This window comes from Octopus sinensis, linkage group LG19 (assembly GCF_006345805.1).
Source record: "Octopus sinensis linkage group LG19, ASM634580v1, whole genome shotgun sequence".
NCBI lineage: Eukaryota > Metazoa > Mollusca > Cephalopoda > Octopoda > Octopodidae > Octopus > Octopus sinensis.
In genome coordinates, this window is record NC_043015.1 from 50,929,555 (window position 1) to 50,956,701 (window position 27,147).

Here is a 27,147-nt window from a genome sequence, read left to right on the forward strand (position 1 = left end):
ACTACTATTGATGTTACTGATTGCTATCCATGTTGTTATATTAATTTACATTTTTTTTAAAAGAACATCATACAAAACATACAAAAGTATAAAAGAAAAAGCCAAGTATATAAGAAATCCTTTGAAACTCTCATGCTTGTGTCTTATGAAACTTGTGTAGTCTCCATGATGCAGTCAACAGAATTAATGTTATGCTTTATCCATTCCAAGTTTTAACAGAACAATGTTGTAACCACCTACAAAGAAAACAGATTTATATTGTTTAAAATTCATGAAATAAAACAGATATGGATGCTGTGTCTGGTAACACAATTATTGCAAGTCTATATTGTCTCAGCTAGGATGTCGATTAGAGGGTTGTCATGTTCACTAAAGCAATTATCAAAGTCTATATATTGTTTTCGTGGAGGCGCGTGGCTCAGTGGTTAGGGTGTCAGCATCATGATCGTAAGATTGTGGTTTCGATTCCTGAACCGGGCGACGCGTTGTGTTCTTGATTCTTGAGCAAAACACTTTATTTCACATTGCTCCAGTTCACTCAGCTGGCAAAAATGAGTAATGCTGCAATGGACTGGCATCCTGTCCACCTGAGGTACACATATGCCATTGAAATCGGGAAACCAGGCCCATGAGCCTGGCTAGGCTTTAAAAGGGCGCATTTTTTAATTTATTTATTTTTTAATATTTTGTTTACACTATGGTCTGTAATGTGTTCATTGATGGAATCAGCAAGGTCTGTCTATATATTATCATTGGATTATCTGTCACGTTTAAATTTTTTAATCAAATCCCCAATGGAAGACGAGGATAAATGTTCTTTCCTTGACAGGTTTCTTTCTCATGTCAACGTCCAGTCCTGAAATCAACAAGGTCTCTACCGTGTCCACTAATGGTATCAATGTCCCTGTTGGTTGGTCAGGAAATTATTAACGGTTTTTGTTGTCTATAATCAAGAAGTTAAAAATATATTACAATGTCAAGGTAAAACAAAACAAAAGAAAAAAAATTATCGATTCATTTCGTAAAAAGTCCTTTATAGCTATTTATCTTAGATTTCAATATCTTTTACTTGTTTCAATCATTGTACTGTGGCCATGCTGGAGCACCACCTCGAAGTGTTTAGTCAAACAAATTGACCCTAGTAACTTTTTTAAGCTTGATACTTATATGTCTGTTTATCTGTCCGTCTATATATAGAGATGATGTTGATATAGATATGTAGTTTGTAAAAAACATAAATCTGAAAGAAGAAGCGCATTCCAAGACGTAGAGCAGTATATATTAAAAATGGGGAGGGCCCATGTTGCAACAGATTTTTGGGATCTGATGATATGCTATAAAGCTAAACCCTAAAATGGTAATCCCATAAACCAGCCTTCCCCATTTTTAATATATATATATATATATATATATATATATATATATATATATCATGTATGTATATATATATCAAGATCTATTGGCACATAAAAACACCATTCGAGCGTGGCCGTTCGCCAGCCTCGTCTGGCACCTGTGTCGGTGGCACATAAAATCACCCACTACACTCTCGGAGTGGTTGGCGTTAGGAAGGGCATCCAGCTGTAGAAACACTGCCAGATCTGACTGGCCTGGTGCAGCCTTCGGGCTCCCCAGACCCCAGTTGAACCGTCCAACCCATGCTAGCATGGAAAACGGACGCTAAATGATGATGATGATGATGATGATATAGATCATGATATATATATATATATCTATTTATATAGATATGTATGTATGTGTGTATATATATATATATATATGTATATATGTATGTATATATATAGTGGAGGCGCAACAATGGCCCAGTGGTTAGGGCAGCGGACTTCAGATTTGATTTCTTCGACTAAAACCCTTGAAGGCAGTGCTCCAGCATGGCCACAGCCAAGTGCCTGAAACAAAGCGAAAGGGTTAAAAGAAATTTCTCAGGGTCCACTTACGGTATGAAACAAATGCGGGCGCTGTGTTTGAACCCAGTCGAAGGAAAAGTGGCGGAGTGGGTTCCAATGCTTAAAGACTGAGTCTTGAGGGGTTCAAGATGTTGTCCAGAGACAAATGTTGCGTCCATTGGTAGAGCCGAAGTGCTTCGTTGTCCATGTCGTTCGGGTCAAGGTCGTCATCTTGACCGGTGGACATATCGTCGTTGTCGGTGTGGACAGTGGCAGTAACAAAGTCGCTAGTTTTTGATGCGATGATGATGCTGTCATCGTCGTCGTCATCATATCCAGAATAGGGTTTCAGTGAAATGCTATTTTCGGGCGTTTGCGGTGTGGAATACTGAGACATCTTCTAAAATGTAAAAATGACAAAAACAAAAAAAGGAAAAACAATGGTAAATAAATAACAATAACAATAACAAAAACAATCACAACCACCACCACCACCACCACCACCACTGCTACCACTGCTACCACAGCCACTGTCACCACTACTACCATTGTCATCACCATCATTATTGTCATCATCATAGTCATGATCACAACTGCCGCCACCAACACAACCACTGCTATCATATTCTGCATCACCATTATCATCTTCATCATCATCACTATTTTCATCATCATCTGCTCCATCACTACCACCACCACCACCACCACCATCATCATCACCATCATCACCACCATCACCACCACCACAATCATCATCACCACCATCACCACCACCACAATCATCATCATCACCATCATCACCACCATCATCACCACCACCACAATCATCATCACCATCATCATCAACTGCATCACCACCACCACTACAATCATCATCACCACCATCACCACCACCACAATCATCATCACCACCAGCGCCATCATCATCACCATCATCATCAACTGCATCACCATTGCCATCATCATCATCATCATTATTGTTTTAACATCTATTTTTCCATACTTGCATGGTTCCAATGGAATTCGTTGAGGCCCATTTTCCATGGTCTGACTATGCCCTTCCTACTGCCAACCCTGACTTGTTTCCGAGCAAGTTAATATTTCCACATGACTGGACATGTTTCCATGGAAAATTGGGGAAAATAATTGATACCATGTGGTATATGACCGGGACATTTGTTTACGAGTATCATACAAACATACACAAACACACATAGGCACAAACATGCAAATATACATGATGGGCTTCTTTCAGTTTCCGTCTACCAAATCCACTCACAAGGCTTTGGTCGGCCCGAGGTTATAGTAGAAGACACTTGCCCAAGGTGCCACACAGTGGGACTGAACCTGGAACCATGTGGTTGGGAAGCAAGTTTCTTACCACACAACCATGCCTGATGAGGTACCTTTCTTTAGTCAATCCTACCTATAAAGGAACAACACACACACATCATGGCACTCCATTGGTTATGACAACGAGGGTTCCAGTTGATCTGATCAACGGAACAGCCTGCTCATGAAATTAACGTGCAAGTGACTGAGCACTCCACAGACATGTGTACCCTTATTGTAGTCCTCGGGGAGATTCAGCGTGACACAGAGTGTGACAAGGCTGGCCCCTTTGAAATACAGGTACAACAGAAACAGGAAGAAAGAGTGAGAGAAAGTTGTGGTGAAAGAGTACAGCAGGGTTTGCCACCATCCCCTGCCGGAGCCTTGTAGAACTTTAGATGTTTTCGCTCAATAAACACTCACAACGCCCGGTCCGGGAATCAAAACCACGATGCTATGACCGCGAGTCTGCTGCCCTAACCACTGGGCCATTGAGCCTCCACACACACATATATCACCGTGATCACTGTGACTGACCAGGTTATCAGATGTTGCTACACATCACTGATCAAAATGCGCTTCGCATTGTTTTAGCCTTCAAATGATGCCACCCTGCTGGCTAAGCGAGCAGACCAACAGAAGAAAGAGTGAGAGAAAGTTGTGGCGAAAGAGTATAGCAGGGATTGCCACCACCCCCTGCTGAAGCCTCGTGGAGCTTTAGGTGTTTTCGCTCAATAAACACTCATGACGCCTGGTCTGGGAATCGAAACCGCGAGTCCGCTGCCCTAACCACTGGAGCATATATATATGTATATATGTATATATATACATATATATATAAATATAAGCAAAAACTATTTACACTTTTTTCTTGTCGTTCTTGTTCTTGTAGATAGAGTTCCCTCATTTTGTTCACTTTCTTGACCGCTCGTTTGGACCGACGCTTCGTTTTATTGCCCTTTATTTCAGGACATTTCATGAGTCGTTCCAACGGATATGAAATTGATGATCTGCAGTCAGAAGTAATTGAAACGGATGCTGTAATATTTGCGGGAAAAAAAAACTAAATAAGGAACCATTCAACATCAACATCATCATTACCACCACCACCACCACCATCATCATTATTATCATCATCATGCTCATCACTATCATCGTTGTCATCTTCCTCCTCCTACTCCTCACTATCACTGTCCTACCACCACCAGCACCTACTACCACCACCTATCACCACCACCACCACCACCTATCACCACCACCTACCACCACCACCACCACAACCTATCACCACCACCACTATCACCACCACACCACCACCACCACCACCTATCACCACCACCACCTATCACCACCACCACCACCACCTATCACCACCACCACCATCACTATCACCACCACCACCACTATCACCATTTAATGTCCATTTCCCATGCTGGCATGGATTGGATGGTTCAACATGATGGGCTAGCGGGGTGCGTCAAGCCTCTATCATCTACTTTGGTTATGCTCTCTACAGCTGGATGCCCTTCTTAATGCCAACCATTCCAACCCCTATCCTGTCTTCTAAAATGCAAATAAGAACACAAATAACAACTACAATAAAAATGCTACCACCACCACCACCACCACCACCACCAATAACAACAGCAACGGCAGCAACAAATCACATATCAGTCACTGAGGGAGCTTCAACATGGTTGTCTGACCTGCTAGAAATAACCACCAAATCTCCTTCAAATCACTCTTTACTGACTTGTCTTAAATAACAAAAAAGACACATTGGAGAAGATAGTCATGGATACTTCAACTGGCTTGAGGTGGTCATGGTTGGCATGTCTTTAATCAAAGACTTAAATTGATTAAAGCTGATCTGGAGCTCAACAACAATAACAACAGCAACAATATCAAGACTTTATACCACAGAGCTTCCTAAAAATAGACACCAATATCTAAGCACTGTCCAAGCCTGATTAGGTTGCTTATGGAGAAAACCAAGCAAACCAAAGCAAATAATTGACCTCCACAAACTATAAATTCACAAACACATTCTACTTTACAAGAATGAAGGACAACTCAGAGTAACAAGACTAAAACAAGAGAACTCAGAGACGAAACATCCCTGGAAGTTTCATCCAAATCCATCCAGTGGTTCTTGTGATATCGTGTCCATGGACAAACAAACATAGCTGAAAACAATACCTCCACCTTTGTTAAAGCGGTGGAAACATCATCATCATCATCATTGTTCGACTGTGGTCGAGACAATGGAATTTATCATGCTACGCCAGACTTCACGGTCCATCATGGCATTACGGAGGTCCTGTTGCTGGACGCCTGTATCCCTGGAGATTACATCAGGGTAGGAGAGTGTGCGCCCTCTGGTATTGCGAGTAGATGGCTTCCAGAGGAGAAGAGTAGAAATTACCTCTTTTTCAGCTCTACAACAATGTCCAGCAAACTGGACTCTCCTACCTTTTACAAGGTGGAAACAAGAGCACTCAGGGAGTTCAAACTTCCGCCAAGGCAACACCAACTTCTTCTCAATGATTAGCCTGAGATGATTTTTAAAATGAGAATATCTGAAATAAACTCGACTGCTCTCACAAACGAGAATACTAAAAATGAACCTGACCGCTCTCAAAAATTAAGTAAAAGAACAGGAAAAATAATTCAGAATCCTTGTCTGGTAACAGATCGATCCCAAAATCTAATCAGTTCATGCCATTCACGAGGCCAAATATCCCTGAAAGTTTCTTCTGAATCCATCCAACAGTTATTGAGATATCTTGTCCATGGACAAACAAACAAACACGACTGAAAACAATACCTCTGCCTTTGCTAAGGCAGAGGTAAAAAAGATAAAGACCACCCCTTCGGTTATGAATGTCTATGAGATTGCACCTAGAAAGTTCCCTCTGAGACACAAGTCTGGGTAAAGTTGTTTCTGGGAGACCAGCAGTCACCCATGCATACCAGCCTCCCCTTCTCCACACCACTGATGTTATCCAAGGGAAAGGCAAAGGCTGATACAGCTTGGCACCAGTGATGTCATAACTTATTTCTACAGCTGAGTGAACTGGAGCAACATGAAATAAAGTGTCTTGCTCAAGAACACAACACACAACCTGATCTGGGAATTGAACGCACTACCTCATGATTGTGATCCTGACACCCTAACCATTGAGTCATACACCTTCACAGAATAACAAGAATAAGATATAAGAAATATATGCATAATATAAGAGTATTCTCATCATCAGCTATCCAAGCAGGTATCATTACGGTTTCGACACATGAGCAGAACCATTCAATCTGGCAGAGTCTACAGCATTAAAAATATCATTCGCAGAAGAGAAACACAGGTAAAAATTTTTATGGTAACGTTTTTGAAACTCTTACTTCAAAGCTGAGATGATATTAAGGTGTAACATTTGGATTTTGGGATTAACTGGTTTCACCAGAAGATTTGTGAGATGGTGTTGGATATCCGGAGAAACTTTGCCACTGTACAAAAACTCAACAATATCGTAGAAGATGATATGGCGTGGAACGTCTACATTAAAAAGAAAAGAAAAATTATTTCAATTACAGAGTGGAAAATACATATTGGCCATGGGAAAACAAAGAAAGACTGTTAACTTCATATAGCATTTAAACCAACCATAACCAGCACAAATATTCTACCTGTTTTATGCTGAAATTGGAAAGATCTGGTCTCTCACACCTTCTCTGCAATGTCATACTAAATATAAACAATGACATCATTGAAATTTCAAATCTAGAAGATGATTGCATGGTCAACCCTTTGGCATTTAAACTGGACATATCTGACCCAAATATTCTTGTTTTATGCTTAAACCAGCCAAATCTGGCCTCTCACACCTACCCTACAATGTCATTCTAAAAATAAACAACCAGACTTTGCATAAACAACAAAACTATGCATAATTAATTTAAAATAGTGTGAATAAATAAGCATTACATCTGACTGAAAAATCTGAGTAGTAAAGAATTAATTCAAAACAATGTGAAATAAATAAATATTATAGGTATAGGAGTGGCTGTGTGGTAAGTAGCTTGCTTATGAACCACATAGTTCCGGGTTCAGTCCCACTTCGTGGCACCTTGGGAAAGTGTCTTCTACTATAGCCTCGGGCTGACCAAAGTCTTGTGAGTGGATTTGGTAGAAGGAAACTGAAAGAAGCCCGTCGTATATATGTATATGTGTGTATATGTTTGCATGTCTGTGTTTGTTCCCCCACCATCGCTTAACAATCGATACTGGTGTGTTTACGTCCCCTCACTTAGTGGTTCGGCAAAAGCGACCGATAGTATAAGTACTAGGCTTACAAAGAATAAGTCCTGGGGTCGACTTGCTCGACTAAAGGCAGTGCTGCAGCATGGCCGCAGTCAAATGACAGAAATAAGTAAAAGAATAAAAAAATATATATATATATGTATATATACATGTGTGTTCTACATGGCTATCACATCTATTCTACAGTATATTTGCTTCTGTTTAACACAAAATTTCCCATCAAATCATTTGTTGAACAACTTTATCTCCAAGCAAAATGAGAAAGAAAGACAGAAAGAAAGGGAAAAAAAAATCAATATTTTCTTAAATGCATATCAAGGAATAAATCTAATTTTCTCCCTGAAATAAACTAAATTCCGGTACCATTTAGAGAAAGAAGTCTCCAGTAGTTACATTTGCCACCATATTTAGCAGGAGTTTCATCGATATGGGCCAGGTACTGAAATAGAAAGACAAAGATTGAATTATAAACTGTTATATTAGAGATTCGTGGAGGCACAATGGCCCAGTGGTTAGGGCAGCGGACTCGCGGTCGTAGCATCGTGGTTTCGATTCCCAGACCGGGCATTGTGAGTGTTTATTGAGCGAAAACACCTAAAGCTCCACGAGGCTCTGGCAGGGGGTGGTGGTGAACCCTATTGTACTCTTCCACCACAACTTTTTCTCACTCTTTCTTCCTGTTTCTGTTGTATGTGTATTTCAAAGGGCCAGCCATGTCACACTCTGTGTCATGCTGAATCTCCCCAAGAACTACGTTAAGGGTACACGAGTCAGTGGAGCGCTCAGCCACATGCACGTTAATTTCATGAGCAGGCTGTTCCGTTGATTGGATCAACTGGAATCCTCGTCATCGTAATCGATGAAGTGCCATTGTCAATAAAATAAAATAAAATAAAGATGAATTTTTAAAATTCTTGCACAGCCTGGTACAGGTCCACAGCTCCATGGTCAGAGATCCCTGTTCCGAGGAGAGGATTGTGAACTGATATTATGGCTTCCACTTTAGTGCCATAAGATCTTTTTGGTTTGAATGGCAGTTTTTTCTAGCGGTGTCATATGAAATTGTCACCCATAATTATGACCTTAGTATCGATCTATTGCATTTCAATCTATTTCAGGGTTAGGAGTGGAGGGAAAGATATCTTTTTTTCTTCAGAAATGTGAATAAACCCAATCTGTTTCTTAAACGAGGGACATATTCATATGGCACAGAATGTTTTCACCTCAATAGACGTCATTGATTGGTTGAAATTGCAGAAACTGAAGAAAAAAACAACATATATCTTACAAACTATAGAATTTTCTCAATAAAGCCAAGAGAAAAAGATGTTTTATAAACACATTCTACCAGTATACCAAGTTTAAAAGTGTTTAGTTACATGGAAATTATTTTAAAAAACTGCCGGTCAAACCAAACAGATCCGCGCCATGTTATGTTTAGTTTTTTTTGTTGGTGATAATCACAAAGTTGTTAGGAGGGAAACAAGGGAACAACTCCATTCTTACCTGCATGTAATCCTTCAGCGTCACAACGTCAACAAAATCTGTTGTTTTCCTGCAGTGATGTTGCACTTGGTCATACAGGAGTTGATCAAAGAATAATCGAGGGCCCTTTATTTTAAGGCTGTCTTCATTTGCCTGTAAATACAATGTTTCATTTACTACTACTACTACTACTACTACTACTAATAATAATAATAATAATCCTTTCTACTAAAGGCACAAGGCCTGAAATTTTGGCGGGAGGAGACTAGTCAATTATATCAATCCCAGTGTTTCACTGGTCCTTAATTTATCGACCCCGAAAGGATGAAAGGCAAAGTAGACCTCAGTGGAATTTGAACTCAAAATGTAGTGACAGGCAAAGTATTGCTAAGAATTATGTCCAGCGTGGTAACAATTCTGCTAGCTCGCCACCTTGATAATGATGATGATGATGATAATGATAATAATAATAATAATAATCCTTTCTTCTATAGGGCACAAGGCCTGAAATTCTGGGAGAGGGGGCTAGTCGGTTACATTAACCCCAGTATTCAACCGGTACTTATTTTAACAACCCCAAAAGAATGACAGGCAGAGTTGACCCCAGCAGCATTTGAACTTAGAATGTAACGGAGGATGGAATGCTGCTAAGCATTTTACTTGATGTGCTGATGATTCTGCTAGGTCGTCAATAATAATAACTAGCACTAGTGCATGCTTATACAGCTGCGTGCGTGCGCACATACACGCGAGTACTGTCCAAATCTCTGACCAATCACACACAGCTAGCTGGCATTCAATTGGTGTATCAAGTTTCAGGCATTATGATTGAGTTTTGGACAGAAAATTCACAAAGTCACTTCTATTGATTTTTTAATGGCTTTGCGGGGTGATTGGGGAAATGTAAAGATGTGCACAACCACCCTTGGACGGTTTTGAATGACCACAGAAAGTGTGAGCCCTCTAACTGAAAAATTGTGGATTTGTATAAAGGACGCACACACAGACATTTTGCCGTTTATATATATAGAGGTAATAATAATAATTTCTTTTATATATCAAAGGAGCATAGATGAGGGTGGGGGTAGGGTATCTCACAAGTACAGAAAATAATTTGTGATGCATCTCACTACTTCTGGTCCCTCATCATCTGATTCTCACAACAAAAGAAAAAAAACAAAAACAAAAGAAATCTAGCCATCTTTGTTGTTGTTTGTGTCATGGAACTTTTGGAATGGTTGTTACAACCGGATGCCATTCTCATTATGAACCATTCTATAGTGTGGACTGGACACATTTTATCAGATTGGAATGACTACAAAGGCCATTATCATTGCATCAAGGATGACTTCTGAGATTCCTATAGACAAAAGCTTCTTAACAATTCTTAAACGAGATCACAATAGAATGGTTTTCAAGTGTCTTCTCCAGACTCTTCAGAAGACAATTAAACACCATAAACTAATTGATATTCATTAATTATAAGGTAGCGAGCTGGCAGAATTGCTAGTATATTGGGAACACTGTTCAGCAGTATTTCATCTGCCATTACATTCTGAGTTCAAATTCCACTGAGGTCAACTTTGCCTTTCATCATTTCGGGGTCGATAAAATAAGTACCAGTTACGCACTGGGGGTCGATGTAAGTGGCTCACCTGCTCCCCGCAAATTTGAACCAATTATTGAGTGCTTCTACTGATTACAGTAGTAAGCTTAACCTTTAGCACACTGTAGGTGGATCATGTTACCATATGAGTTTTCTCCCCTGTGGTAACTCTATATGAGTTCACTTGCCTGTAGTGGCAGGGGAAACAACTCTAGAGAAAATGCGGTGTGCTAAAGGTTAACTGAACCTATGCTACCTGTTTACAGCTAGCAAAAAGAGTTAAGTATTTAGACAAGGGCCTGAAACTGAGGTCAGTGGCGCTGGACAAAATACGAACTAGTAAGCTTTGAGTTACAATCAAACTGGTCATTGGTGCATGACATGACTTCAAAGAAGAAATAGAAACAAATGAAAAGTTACAATGTTTTTTCTTCATATTTCATTTTATTTTACCTCAGTTGCTGCTGGAGTCATCATTGTTTTCCCACTGAGATATTTGATAACTGGGCCGTTTTGGTGGAGGAAAATCTTGAAATATACCAATGGAGGGAAGGTTCTTCCACCAAACCTGGATGAAATTTCAACAAGATTTTTAAGTTTAATAAACATCACTGATGAGTCATTGGTCAGTTAATAATTATAAAGTATCCTCTGTAGCTAATTAGATCTGTCTAAAGCAGTGGTTCTCACTGGGGGTCCATATAAGGTTTTGTTGTTAAAATTAATGTGCAGGAGTAGCTGTGTGGTAAGAAGTTTGCTTCCCAACCGCATGGTTCTGGGTTCAGTCCCACCTTGGGCATGTTTCTTCTACTATAGCCTTGGGCTGACCAAAGCCTTGTGAGTGGATTTGGTAGACATAAACTGAAAGAAACTGATGTATGTCATTTTTGTATCCTCTCCATTTTCTTATTAGCCGTATGAATTAAGGGTAAACCACTTTCTACCCTTGCCCATATATAACATTCAATTGTGAGATTGCCACACAATAACCAGCACTTGGGTACGAATAATTGGGTACAATACCAGCAGTATATTGGATAGGTACTATCCTTTAGTTAGTTTCTCAACCTCTAACTCACACAGAAATATATATATATATATATATATATATTGGTAAAAACGGTAAGATAACAAAAGAAAGGAAGAGACCTCAATATTATGTAAATAGAGGAAATTTATCTATAAAATAATATGTTACAATTACTCAATAGTCAAGATAAAACTTTGAGTTTCAGATGCCGAAGTGGAAATCCACAACACCATCTCTTCATAACCGAAGAGATGGTGTTGTGGATTTCCACTTCGGCATCTGAAACTCAGAGTTTTATCTTGACTATTGAATAATTGTAATATGTTATATATATATATATATATATATATATATATATACAGGGTGATTCAAAAGTTGCCATACATAGGAACAATTTATCTTTTTTATAAGAAACAGCTTATAAGAACAACTTTTTTTATTTATTAAACAGGCTCTATTCTATATGGTTACCATTGTTTTGAATACACATTGCAATACGTTTACCCGACTCATTGTGAACTCGTAATAGCACATCTAGTGATGATATGTGGGCAAATGAGGTGGTGATGCATTCCTTCAAATGATTTATGTCTTTTATCTTTCTGTGATAACCCTAACCCTAACTTTCAAATGCTCCCAAAGATAGAAATCAAGAGGGTCAGATCAGGGAATCTAGTGGGGATCTTATAAACTCTTTCTTATAAAAACATAAAGTTTTCCTATGCATGGAGACTTGAATCACCCTGTTTATATATATATATATATATATATATATAATAACAATTTAATAAATAAAATATATGCATACATACATACATATATATATGTACGTACCTACATCTATATGTATATATACATGCATATATATATATATATATATATATATATATATATATATATTTGAGTACAGGACACCACAAATAAACGTAGAACACGAGAAACGAAAACATAAAAACAAACTAGGAAATGGACTTTTTTTTTTCTTAACAATGAAAAAACAGAGTACAAGACAAACATATATATATATGTCTATATACACACACACCAGAGTAAGCACATAGATGTGAAACAAGGTGGAAAAAAATAGTACTCGAATACCAGAAGTAGAGTAATATGCTTTATCAAAAAGCAGCAAAAATATCACAAAAACTGTTACACAGAGTTTCCTGTTCCCATTCGTCAGACAGTTTTGGTTAGAAAAACAAAACTGTCTGACAAACGGGAATATGAAACTCTGAGTAACAGATTTTGTGATATTTTTCCGGCTTTTAAATAAAGTATATATATGTGAGTGTGTGTGTGTGTATGTATGTATGTTCGTCCACCCACCATCGCTTGACAACCGATGTTGGTGTGTTTACATCCCCATAACTTAGTTGTTCAGCTAAAGAGACCGACAGAATAAGTACTAGGCTTACAAGGAATAAGTTCTGGGGTCAATTTGTTTGACTAAATCCCTTTAAGGCAGTTGCTCCAGCATGGCCACAGTCAAATGGCCGAAACAAGCAAAAGAGTAAAGGAGAATAAATTGCTTATATTTTCTACACAAAATATTATTTTTTTTATACAATTTCTAATAATATTCAATTATAAAAAATAGTGTAGGGTTTATCTTATATACATCCTGTGCTGGCGACACATAAAAGGCACCTGTGCCAGTGATATGAAAAAGACACCCAGTACACATGGTCGAGTGGTGGGCATCTGGAAGGGCATCCAGCCATAGAATGGCATGCTAAAAGAGACTGATGCCTGGTGCAGCCCTCTGGCTTATCAGCTCCAGTCAAATCGTCCAACCCATGCCAGCAAGGAAAATGGATGTTAAATGATGATGATGATGATGATATTGAAAGGCTATGGAGGTCCAGCAGAGTAAAACAGGAATCAGAAAAGATTCCGTAGGCAAAAAATGGTTAAAGAACCACTGCTTTAGAGGCTGCATGGAAAACTTCTGGTTAGTCAGAAGGGTAAGGGTGATGCTAAAGGGCTTTTTGCTAGGGCCACCAAGACCAATGGGAAAAGGAGAGGAATATCTTCTGTTTTTTCTACCTTGTCTGAATTCTTGCAACAAACTGGACACAGGTAATGGCACCAGGTAGCAGATTAAGCTAAGGAATGATTTAGTCTACCAACCTACACATTCTAGCATCATGATTCATCGGAAAATAGTTTGGAATGGTTTTGCATTGCCTTCTCCTAGCCTAGGGAAGGATATGAGTTGAAAAGGAGACATTAATTATAAACTCTCTGATATGCAGATGACAGAAGTCAAAGTTTATCATCATTTTTAGCCAGCTGTCTGATAATCTAAGACCAAGACTGATGGCTTCTGCAGTGAAAATGGCAAAGAGCTGTCCAAGAAAAGATTTGGATGATACATCAACAGATCAAGTATTTATGTACATCATCGTCATCGTTTAAAATCCGTTTTCCATGCTGGCATGAGTTGGGTGGTTTGACTGAGGACTGGCAAGCCAGGAGGCTGCACCAGGCTCCAATCTGGGAATTGTTCATGATGGTCATGAATATTATCATAATGGTGTCTGGCATGAGGGCACATGGCTTAGTGGTTAAGGTGTTTGGCTCAAGATTGTAAGGACGTGCGTTTGATTCCTGGTGGTGCATTGTAACCTTGAGCAAGACACTTTATTTCCCGGTGCTCCAGTTCACACAGCTGGCACAAATGATCTGTACCTGTAATTCAAAGGGGTCAGTCTTGTCACATAAAGGAGCTTTGAAATGCATGTTATGAGATTATCACACAGATGGCATTAAGTGAAGCAATAGGGTGATACCCAAGCTTTCAACTACAAGTGAACATCTGGCCAAAACATTCTGCTGTCTGTTTTATGTTCAAACAGACTAGATCTGGTGTCTCACACCTACCCTACAATGTCATTCTAATGAAACAAAACTCCGTTGCTGGGATACTCAAACTTTCCAGGTGACTGAATGGATCACGGGTTGTCTAATGTCTTTCTAAAAGTAAACAATTAGATCATCAAAAACTTGAAGTTATATGATAATGTATGATTAATTCAAAACAATGTGAATAAATAAGCATTACATTTAGACAGAATAATCTGAATGCTAAAGGGTTAAAATATGCCTGATGATGATGGATTTTTTGCCATGATGTGATCTATGAATGCATCAATAAAATGTTCCTGAAATGGGTGTAGTGAATTTTGAACCCCACTCGTGATTTTCTTTTGTACATATGCTGAACTTGGACATAGCCCGGGGATGTATCTACAATTTATATCGGACTGGGTAACTACGTTTATATGCATCTGTCTATGTGTGTGTGTATATATATATATATATATATATAGAGAGAGAGAGAGAAGTTATGAGAGGTATGGTGTGAAGAAGACCCAAAGGTGTCAGGTAATGCTGAGTAAGTGCTATGGATAGACCATAGTTAAGCTCCAGGTTCGGTGTTTATGTGAATGAGGAGCCCAACATAGGTCATGTGTATATATAAAAATTAACAGAATGAGATAAAAATCCAAGGCTGTGAAAGATTTTAGAACATTTATAAATATATGGTCTTACAGCTGTTTCTGGGATATTTTATATATCCTTTCATTGAATATTCCTTTCTTTTCCCATTGGTCTTGGTGGCCCTAGCAAAAAGCCATTTGGCATTACTCTTACCCTTCTGACTAGTCTTCCATCTATAGCTAGATGTGTGAGTGTATATATATACATACAGCATACAACCAACAAACAACAACTTTAAGTTGCTCCAGTACCTGGCCTATATTTGGTACCCATCGAACCAAGTGAAATCATAGTCTGATGCCAGTGTCGTAAAACTGGTACTGATGTTAGCGGCGTGTACAAAGCATCCATTACACTCTCAAAGTGGTCGGCATTAAGAAAGGCATCCAGCCATAGAAACCATGCTGAATTAGACTGGAAGTTGGTGCAGCTCTTTGGCTTACCAGTTCCAGTAGTTAAACTATCTAATCCATGCCAGCATGGAAAGCAGATGCTAAGTGATGACAATGATGATGATGATAACGACTGTTTTTGTTATTATTATTATCATTATTGTTTTTACGTATTTTTGTATTCTTATTCGTGTAACATCGTCCATTTTTCATCATTGTTTTGTATATATTCGAGGCTTTCTTCCAAGGAATCTAATGCTCTTGGCTTAGATTTTCCTTGGGGCTGGTCAGATCGGAGCAATCTCAAGATTAATCAGCCGAAATTGCGAGGATGATCCGGTTCTTGACTGAAGATTGAAGGCTTCGAATGTCCCGTCCGTGTTTTTTGTATCGTCTTCTAATGTTTTGTGTTCTTGTCCCAGATTGTATTTTTTTACATATACATACATACATATATATATATATATACATATATATATATATATATATATATAGAGAGAGAGAGAGAAGTTATGAGAGGTATGGTGTGAAGAAGACCCAAAGGTGTCAGGTAATGCTGAGTAAGTGCTATGGATAGACCATAGTTAAGCTCCAGGTTCGGTGTTTATGTGAATGAGGAGCCCAACATAGGTCATGTGTATATATAAAAATTAACAGAATGAGATAAAAATCCAAGGCTGTGAAAGATTTTAGAACATTTATAAATATATGGTCTTACAGCTGTTTCTGGGATATTTTATATATCCTTTCATTGAATATTCCTTTCTTTTCCCATTGGTCTTGGTGGCCCTAGCAAAAAGCCATTTGGCATTACTCTTACCCTTCTGACTAGTCTTCCATCTATAGCTAGATGTGTGAGTGTATATATATACATACAGCATACAACCAACAAACAACAACTTTAAGTTGCTCCAGTACCTGGCCTATATTTGGTACCCATCGAACCAAGTGAAATCATAGTCTGATGCCAGTGTCGTAAAACTGGTACTGATGTTAGCGGCGTGTACAAAGCATCCATTACACTCTCAAAGTGGTCGGCATTAAGAAAGGCATCCAGCCATAGAAACCATGCTGAATTAGACTGGAAGTTGGTGCAGCTCTTTGGCTTACCAGTTCCAGTAGTTAAACTATCTAATCCATGCCAGCATGGAAAGCAGATGCTAAGTGATGACAATGATGATGATGATAACGACTGTTTTTGTTATTATTATTATCATTATTGTTTTTACGTATTTTTGTATTCTTATTCGTGTAACATCGTCCATTTTTCCATCATTGTTTTGTATATATTCGAGGCTTTCTTCCAAGGAATCTAATGCTCTTGGCTTAGATTTTCCTTGGGGCTGGTCAGATCGGAGCAATCTCAAGATTAATCAGCCGAAATTGCGAGGATGATCCGGTTCTTGACTGAAGATTGAAGGCTTCGAATGTCCCGTCCGTGTTTTTTGTATCGTCTTCTAAATGTTTTGTGTTCTTGTCCCAGATTGTATTTTTTTACATATACATACATACATATATATATATATACATATATATATATATATATATATATATATATATATTAGGCCTCACTGAGGAAATGACCAGCGACCGAGACCTTTGGAAATATTCTGTACGTGAGAAGACCAGGCAGGACAAGTGAGCACAGCCCACTTATGAATGCCTTTCCTCCCTTGGACACAAAGACCTGTTGAGGCAAGCGAAGTCGATATAGAACCTCATCCGACGACAGGCACCCATGCCAACCCCCTTTGCTTGCGAAGACATGTTGGGGCAAGCGAAATCGAATTGAACCAGCCAGGATCCCTGGTCTGGTGGTACGTAAAAAGCACTATCCGACTCGTGGCCTATGCCAGCGCTGCCTTCACTGGCTTCCGTGCCGGTGGCACGTAAAATACACCAATCTGACCGTACGACAGGCACCCATGCCAACCCCCTTGCTTGCGAAGACATGTTGGGGCAAGCGAAATCGAAATCGAATTGAACCAGCCAGGATCCCTGGTCTGGTGGTACGTAAAAAGCACTATCCGACTCGTGGCCGATGCCAGCTCCGCCTCGTCTGGCTTCCGTGCCGGTGGCACATAAAATACACCAATCCGACCGTGGCCGTTGCCAGCCTCGCCTGGCACCTGTGCAGGTGGCACGTAAAAAGCACCCACTACACTCACGGAGTGGTTGGCGTTAGGAAGGGCATCCAGCTGTAGAAACACTGCCAGATAAGACTGGAGCCTGGTGCAGCCTTCTGGCTTCCCAGATCCCCGGTCGAACCGTCCAACCCATGCTAGCATGGAGAACGGACGTTAAACGATGATGATGATGATGATGAGTCTACTCTGCTGAGTGGTCGGTGTTAGGAAGGGCATCCGGCTGTAAAAATCCTGCCAAAACAGTTACAGAAGTCTGGTGCAGCCTTCTGCCTGGCTGGCTCCTGTCAAACTGTCCCACCAATCCTAGCATGGAAGACAGATGTTAAATAATGATGATGATGATACATATATGTATGTATGTATGTATGCTTGAATGTATGTATTACCTCAGTCGAACATAGGCTGACATTGTTGGATCCTGGAGTAATTCAGCTTCATGTGGTGAGATGGTCTGAAGAAAAACACTTGTGATACACTGTTCCTACAAAAAAAAAAATGCTACATGTTAATATTTGCCTCCTCTAAGGCAACAAGCTGGCAGAATCGTTAGTACGCCAGGCAAAACGCTCAGTGGCATTTTGTCCGTCTTTATGTTCTGAGCTCAGATTCTGCCATGGTCGAACTTGCCTTTCATCCTTGAACACTGGGGGTCAATGTAATCGACTTACCCCCTACCCCAAACTTGTTGGCTTTGTGCCAGAATTTGAAACCAATATCAGAATTTGCAGAAGCAAACAACCCATGCTAGTATGTTTGGAAAACAAAATACATATTGAATTCCTTTGTGTTTGTAGAGTTTATAAAAATAAGGGAGAAAGAAAATGGAATCCACGAAGCTCTTTATTATTCACTATAATAGGCACAGGCATGGCCGGGCAGCAAGAAGCTTGCTTCCCAACCACATGGTTCTGGGTTCACTCCCACTATTGAATATAAAAACCAGCATCCACATGGTTCCAAGTTCAGTCTCACCTTGAGTAAGTGTCTTCTATTATAGTTCCAGGCTGACCAAAACCTTGTGGGTGAATTTGATAGTCAGAAACTGAAAGAAGACCATCAGCCCATCTTATAATATATACACATATAATTATATATATATATATATATATATATATAATATATATATATATATATATATATACATATATATACATATATATACATACATGCAGACATATATATATATATATATATATATAGTATAGTGGGATAAGTATCCCCGCCTGTCACGCGGGAGACTGGGGCTCGATTCCCCGTCAGGGAGGCTCTTTTTTTTAGGTGTGGGAGTAGCTGTGTGGTAAGTAGCTTGCTTACAAACCACATGGTTCTGGATTCAGTCCCACTGTGTGGCACCTTGGGCAAGTGTCTTCTACTATAGCTTTAGGCTGATGAAAGCCTTGTGACTGGATTTTGTAGACAGAAACTGAAAGAAGCCCATCGTATATACATATATATATATGTATGTATGTATGTATATATTTGTGTGTCTGTGTTTGTCCCCCTCCCCCAACCATTGCTTGACAACCGATGTTGGTGTGCTTACATCCTCGTAACATAAGTGGTCCGGCAAAAGAGACCGATACAATAAGAAGTGCGCTTACAAAGAATAAGTCCTGGGGTCGATTTGTTTGACTAAAGGTGGTGTTCCAGCATGGCTGAAACAAATAAAAGAATACAATTGTTTTGATTGTACTGATGTCTCACATACGTATATGCATGTGTGTGTGTGTGTGTGTGTATCTGCAATGTGTGTGTTTGTGTTTGCCCACCACTGCCGTTTGATGGTCAGTGTTGTTGAGAAGTGAAATTGAACCAGTGTGTGTATGTTTGTTGTAAGTGAATTGAGTAGATGGAAACTGCTTGGAAGCCTGTCATATCAACATCATCATTCAATGTCTGTTTTCCATGCTGGATTTGACAGGATATCTGGTGATCCATGGGGCTGCATTGTGTTCAACACGTGTGTGTGTATGCATCCGTCTTGTCCACTTCCACTATTGCCATTGCTGCCACCACCACCACCATTTGACAACCGGTGTTGGTTTGTTTGAATCCACATAACTTAGCAGATCAGCTATAGAGGCCAATGGAATTAGCAGAAGGCTTAAAAAAAAAAAAACAAGTACTTGGGTGGCGTCAATATTTTTTGCACCTAAAATCCTTCAGAGCAGTGGTCAGGCATGGTCGCAGTCCAGTGACTGAATCAAGTGAAAAAATCAAAAAAAAAAAGGAACTTATCTCTACATACAGCAGCGCAAACGGCATGTTTCAAAAGCTTAAATATCTTCCGGTCCCTGTTGGATAACCAGGCTCTTTCAATCGTTTGAACTGCTTCTCTCATCTGTTGCATGTAAAAAAAAAAAAAAAAAAAAAAAGATAAAAACACAGAACAAATAAATAAATCATGGCAGGCCAAACTGCTGCACTTTGCATGGCAAATGCAGATCTGCACACAAAAGATTTGTTTTAGCTTTGTGGTTTATTAACAACCTCAACTGTGTGGTTTTGAGTTTGTCTCATCCAGAAACAGTTGTAGGAGTAGTTGTGTGGTGAGAAGTTTGCCTCCTGACCGCACGGTTCTGAGTTCAGTCCCGCTGTGTGACACCATGTGTAAGTGACTTTTATCTTAACCTTGAACTGACCAAAGCGTTGTGAGTGGATTTGGTAGACAGAAACTGAAAGAAGCCCATCATATGCAGGCATACATATATGTGCGTGTGTGTCAGAATTTGCTCCCCATCACTGCTTAACTAGTCTTGGTGTGTTTAATGTCCTTGCAACTTATATATATATATATATATAGGTTAACCCAAACAAGAAAGCACAAAAAAAACACAACAACGCGAGGACGTGGAACAAATATAGTATTATTGGACGCTCAGGAAAGAAGGAAAGAAGGAGGGTTTAACGTTTCGAGTGGAGCTCTTTGTCGGAAACATAGGAGAAGGAAAGATCCAGAGAAGGGAAGACAGAGGGATAAAAATCGCCAACGGTACACACGAGGTCACATATATATATATGTGGAGGCGCAATGGCCCAGTGGTTAGGGCAGCGGACTCGCGGTTGTAGGATTGCAGTTTCGATTCCCAGACCGGGCGTTGTGAGTGTTTATTGAGCGAAAACACCTAATGCTCCACAAGGCTCTGGCAGTGGGAGGTGGCAACCCTGCTGTACTCTTTCGCCACAACTTTCTCTCACTCTTTCTTCTGTTGGTCTGCTCGCTTAGCCAGCAGGGCGGTGTCATTTGAAGGCTAAAACAATGCGAAGCGCATTGTGACCAGCGATGTGTAGCAGCATCTGATAGCCTGGTCGGTCACGGCGATATATATATACACACACACACACACACACACACACAATATATATATATATATATATATATATATATATATATTAGTTAAAAGAAGAAAAGAAAATGAAGATAAGGAAGTTAGCAATTTTTTGTTATTAACAACAAATTGGTCACCTTCGCTTCTTACAGCCGTTTCAATTAATACTCAATAATTTAATTACAAATCTGTACATTAAATTTGCATTGATGTGACATGAGCATAATTTCATCAGAGAGAAAGAAAAAAAAAGATGTACCTTGAAATATTGTATGTAGACTTATTAATTCATTTCAGAAATGAATTGATAGGTCCACATATAACTTTCAAAAGTACATCTTTTTTTCTCTAATGAAATTATACTCATGTACAAATTTGTTATTAAAGTATTGAGTATTAATTGAATGGGCTATAAGAAGGGAAGATGACCAATTTGTTAATAATAAACAATAATTAACTTCCTTATTTCCATTTTCTTTTCCTCTTTGAAATGGATATAAACTATATGCTTAATATATACCTACTGTTTTCAGGGAATTTCATTCCGTCAAAATACTCAGTATTGAATCAGTATTCCTTTATTTACATAATATCGAGGTCTCGTTCATTCTTTTGTTGTCAATCTATTATTATCAATATATATATATATATATATATATATATATATATATATTTGTAGTGCACCCCTTGCCGATGGCATGTAGAAAGCACCCACTGCCACTCTTGGAATGTTTGGCATTAAGAAGTGCATCCAACTGTAGAAACCAAGCCAAATCAAACTGGGACCTGGTGCAGCTGCGCTCAAACAGTCCAACCGAAGCCAGGATAGATAACAGATGTTAAATGATGACGATGATGATGGTGTGGTGGTAGTGGTAATGATGATGATGATAATGATGATGATGACGATAATGATGATGATTTTCTATGCTTCAAAGAGTGAAACAGAATCTATTGTGGCTGATTATCTACAGCTGGATACTCTTCCAGTCACAAACCCTCACCTGTTTCCTGTTCAGGTGATATTTCCTCATGACTGGATATGCTTTCAAAGAATATTGGAAACAAAGGACACCGCTTGTATGACAGTGACACTCATTTACAACTATCACACAATATTAAAGCAAGGAGACAGTAACACACACACACAAAAGCGTATATATGATGAGCTTCTTTTAGTTTCATCTCACAAGGCTTTGGTTGGCTTGCAGCTATAGTAGAAGAAACTTGCCCAAGGTGCCATGCAGTGGGACTGAACCTTGAACCATGTGGTTGGGAAGCAAACTTCTAACCACACAGCCATGCTTGTCACTGTCTTTTCTTTATTTGAAAGAGTATTAGGGTGTAACTTGAAGTAGGTTTGGCTGTTGTTTCTAGCAGAGTGACTAACCACAACCACTTAGAGCTTCTCCCATTAGCTATTTGCACCGTATTATAATGTTCTTGTTTAAAGTGTTCTTCAAGACTGGAGCAACAACAACAAAAGAATGAAAAGAACAAAAAGGAAACAAAAAACAAAACGAAATAAAACCAAACAAAATAAAAAAAAAACAAAACAAAAAACAATAAAAGCGAACAAAATAGAAAAAGAAAAGAAAAGGGAAAAAATGATAAGCAAAAAGAAAAGACAACAAATTAATAATAATAATAATAATAATAATGATTTCTTTTATTTGCCATGAGGGTGAAGAATGAGGGGACAATACAAAGACAGACATAAAGTGTGGGTGGGTGGGGGGTTACATATAATGAAATGATTTTAAAAATGTATATATATATAGATATATCATCATCGTCATTGGTTAACATGCATACACACACACATATATATATATATATACACATGTATATATATGTGTGTGTGTGTATGTATATATATATATATATATATAAAGGATATACAGTATACAATAAAACAGAGATGCATATATAGTATGCAACAGTAGAAATAATAATAATAATAATAATAATAATAATAATCATCAATAGTAATAATAATAACAATAATGATAACAATAATAATAATAACGATAATAATAATGATGATAATGATGGTGATAATAATAACAATAATAATAATAATGATAATAATAACAATAATAATAATAATGATAATAATAACAATAATAATAATAATGATAATAATAATGATGGTGATAATGTTAATAATAATAATGATGATGATAATGATAATGATGATGATGATGATGATGATAATGTTAATAATAATAATGATAATGATGATGATGATGATGATGATAATGATGATGATGATAATGATGATGATGATGATGATGATAATGTTAATAATAATAATGATAATGATGATGATGATAATGATGATGATAATAATAATAATAAAAAAATCTCACATACTCGTCTTTCCGCCATTGTGTTTTATTGAAAAAACTTTCTCATAAATTGTTCTGAAAGTCCATTTTTATATTTTACCAATTTCCTGCTGTGATATATTTTCTTGTAAAGTAGATCTGAACATTGATTGTTACATGAGGTAGCACTTGAGTGAATCGGTTGATTCTCCTCTTGAACGCTTCATTTCTGGGAAAAGATAAAAAGGAGAGGAAAATTAAAACGAAGGCGCCAGCATGGCTGTGCCAATGAGAAGTTTGCTTTCCAATCACAAGGTTCCAGATTCAGTCCCCAGCTGCGTACACCTTGGACAAGTGTATCTTACTATAGCCCTCGAGCTGACCAAAGCCTTGTGAGTAGATTTTGCAGATGGGATCTTTTCGGTTTGAACGGCAGTTTTTTAATATAATTTCCACCTAACTAAACACTTTTAAACTTCGTATACTGGTAGAATGTGTTTATAAAACATCTTTTTCTCTTGGCTTTATTGAGAAAATTCTATAGTTTGTAAGATATTTGTTGTTTTTTTTCTTCAGTTTCTGCAATTTCAACCAATCACTGACGTCTATTGAGGTAAAAAAAAGCATTCTGCGCCGTATGAATATGTCCCTCATTTAAGAATCAGATTGGGTTTGTTTACATTTCTGAAGAAAAAAAGATACCCTTCCTCCCACCCCTAACCCTAAAACAGATTGAAATGCAATAGATCGATACTAGGGTCATAATTATGGGTGACAATTTCATACGACACCGCTAGAAAAAACTGCCGTTCAAACCGAAAAGATCCCCTCATTAAGTGTGTATGTATCTCTCACTTGTTTCTATCATTAGACTGCGGCCATGCTGGGGCACTGCCTTGACAAACTTTTAGTCGAATGAATCACCTCAGTATTTATTTTTTTTTACAGCCTGGTACTTATGCTATCAGTCTCTTTGGCTGATATATATATATATATATATATATATATATATATATATATACAGAACAGATATATATATATACAGAACATACGTTATACTTAGATATATGAATGCTCATACATGCATATATATGCATGTATGCGCAAGTCCAGCTTAAATTGCCTGCCAAACAGCTCCAATGCACCATATGGTCAAAATAAACACCGCAGTGAATACAATGACGAAATATATAAATTTATAAATAAGGATAATATCGATATTTAAATATCGATCTTATCAAGTGGCTAGCATGGGAATAAATACCATACAAAGGTAATAATTTTTTAAAACTATATATATGTTAGTTAGTTAATTTGGCTCAAAAGCAAATAGCAAGGCCATGTAGGGGGACATGGAGTTAAGTACAGGGTGGTGTTCATGTAAAGAGTTCAGGCCACTTGAGGTCCAAGGAGGCTTTGAACAAAGCGGTCGTCGGCATCTTCACCATCTCGTCTGGCAGCTTGTTCCACGGATCCGCAACCAGGACGGAGAAAGCTCCTCTCCTTCGATTGAGATGAAATCGTCGCAGGTAGAGCTTTTCAGAATGACCCCGCAGCCGACGCTCTGGAGCAGGAGTGAAGAACAGCTCTTTCGAGAGGTTACACTTTCCGCTTATGATGTTGTGGGCGAGAATGAGATCACCACGGCGGCGGCGTTTTTCAAGAGAATAAAGTTCGAGCGTCCTCAGCCTTTCTTCGTAGGACAAATTTTTGAGACCATGAACCATGCGGGTAGCCAGCTTCTGGACTCTTTCGAGATGCTGTATGTCTTTGAGGAGATAAGGAGAAGAGGCTTGAATCCCATACTCCAATATGGGTCTCACCAGCATGACATAGAGTGGTAGGAATATGGCTGCTGTGAGCATTCCAAATGACCGTCGAATCAAGAACAGAATTCCACGTGCTTTGTTGGCAGCATGGACGCACTGGGCCGAAGGCGAAAAGGAGGAATCCACCAAGATACCCAGGTCCTTTACCTGATCGGTCCTCTCCAGCAGCAGACGACCCGGCTTGAAATCAAGTTATTGAAATCAAATCATATATATATATATGTATATTTATACATATGAAATTTTGAATTTAATTCATGGACCCCCCCCCCCCCCAGTACTATGTTTGTGGACCACTAGGGGTCCAATGACCACAAATTGGGAATCAAGGTTGTAGCTTTTGTGGATACGAAACCATTGGTCACTCTATGACCAGAATTAAAAATACATATATATATATATAAGTGGCTGTGTTGTAAGAAGCCTGCTTCCTATCCACATGGTTCTGGATTCAGTCCCACTGCAAGGCACCTTGGGCCTGTGTCTTCTTCTATAGCCTTGGACCAACCAAAGCCTTGTGAGTGGATTTGGTAGACGGAAACTGAAAGAAGCCCGTCATATATATATATATATGTGTGTGTGCGTGCACGCGTATACATTTATGTGTGTCTGTGTTTGTCTCCCCTACATTGCTTGACAACCAATGCTGGTGTGTTTACATCCCCGTAACCTAGCAGTTCGGCAAAATAGACCGATAGAATAAGTACTAGGCTTACAATGAATAATCCCTGGGGTCGATTTGTTCTACTAAAAGGTAGTGTTCCAGCATGGCCGCAGTCAAATGACTGAAACAAGTAAAAGAATATATATATATATATATATATATATATATATATATATATATATATATATATATATATATATATACAATATATACACACACACATATATAATTATACATACATAAATAGTTGAATATTAAATTAAATGATCGTTTCATATCTTTTAGGGTAGAGGACTATCTTTATTAATTTTTACAAGGAAACCATTAACAGTGACTTCGAAGTTTCAGTTTACCAGCTCTCTCTATACAGTCCGAGGACAGCTAGTAAGCAGAATCTTCGAAGTCACAATCAACCTTTACTTTGTAAATTTCTCTCTCTTCCTTTCCTTTCTTCTAATCTTATGGCAAATACCACGTCCAAAAGGACGGTGATCAACTAAGATTTCTTAGAAACTGAAAATATTTAACGGTTTAGCAAACACAAGAAAAAAAGAAAAAAAAAGGAAGAATAAAAAGACCGTATAGTGTCGAACTTATCCAATACAGGGAATCGAAAAACTCGAGTCAATTAAAAACTATCTATGTAATTAGTAGAAAAACACACCCCTTAAGTTAACACTGAGATGGTGTGTTTAGTCTGCTACTAATTGCGTGGATATTCTTAGTTGATTAAATTTCCCCACTTCCTATATTGAATATGTGAGGCCGTACTGTATGTTTATTCAGTAAACAGAAGGCTACCCAGGGGCATCTTCTTTCCCACTCAGTCCTAAATTGTTGATTAAAAATAAGAAACGACTTACTCAATCCGAAAAGTGTGCGCAGCTGTCTCTATAGCAACGGAAGGCTAAAAACACAGACCGGGCTCGGCGGAAAGAAATAACTTTGAACTTAAAAAAACAAAAAGATCAGAATTTCGTAAATTTATCTTATTTTACTGTTTGCTAAAACTTACAATTTTTTTTAGAATAAATCTAAATTTAATAATAAAGAATGATATTGTTTTATACTAAATAAAATTAGTTACGTGAGTTTAAACAAATACCTTAACATCGAAATGATTGATACAAAGTCGAAGAGTTGAAGATTTATCAAGCTCAGAATGTGTCTATAAAGTGTTGTGGTTTCAATTTTCATTAAAAGCTACGGCCTCTTATCATTATTATGAAACAATTTCAATGAAATGATTATAATAATCAGACAGCAACGGA

At 38.3% G+C, this 27,147-nt stretch overlaps 1 protein-coding gene across 1 annotated transcript; it reads right to left on the reverse strand.

Annotated features, from left to right (window-relative positions):
- On the reverse strand, positions 1-26,867 carry LOC115222323 (putative uncharacterized protein CXorf58). The gene is made up of 11 exons (XM_029792507.2): positions 26,740-26,867; positions 23,430-23,612; positions 19,973-20,065; positions 18,111-18,205; positions 11,102-11,216; positions 9,064-9,195; positions 7,921-7,996; positions 6,639-6,792; positions 4,102-4,249; positions 1,959-2,307; positions 1-236 (listed from the first exon to the last, which is right to left on the reverse strand). The coding sequence occupies exons 2-10, from the start codon at positions 23,442-23,444 to the stop codon at positions 2,029-2,031; spliced, it is 1,107 nt and encodes a 368-aa protein (XP_029648367.1). The 5' UTR covers positions 23,445-23,612; positions 26,740-26,867; the 3' UTR covers positions 1-236; positions 1,959-2,028.
- Between the last annotated feature and the right edge of the window lie 280 nt (positions 26,868-27,147).

Excerpts from the sequence above, each read along its gene's own strand:
- LOC115222323 (XM_029792507.2), bottom strand. Across the intron at positions 11,217-18,110 it reads TCAGCCTATGTTCGACTGAG|GTTTGGTGGAAGAACCTTCC; the intron begins GTAATACATACA and ends AATTTCATCCAG. Across the intron at positions 6,793-7,920 it reads GAGACTTCTTTCTCTAAATG|ACGTTCCACGCCATATCATC; the intron begins GTACCGGAATTT and ends TTTTTAATGTAG.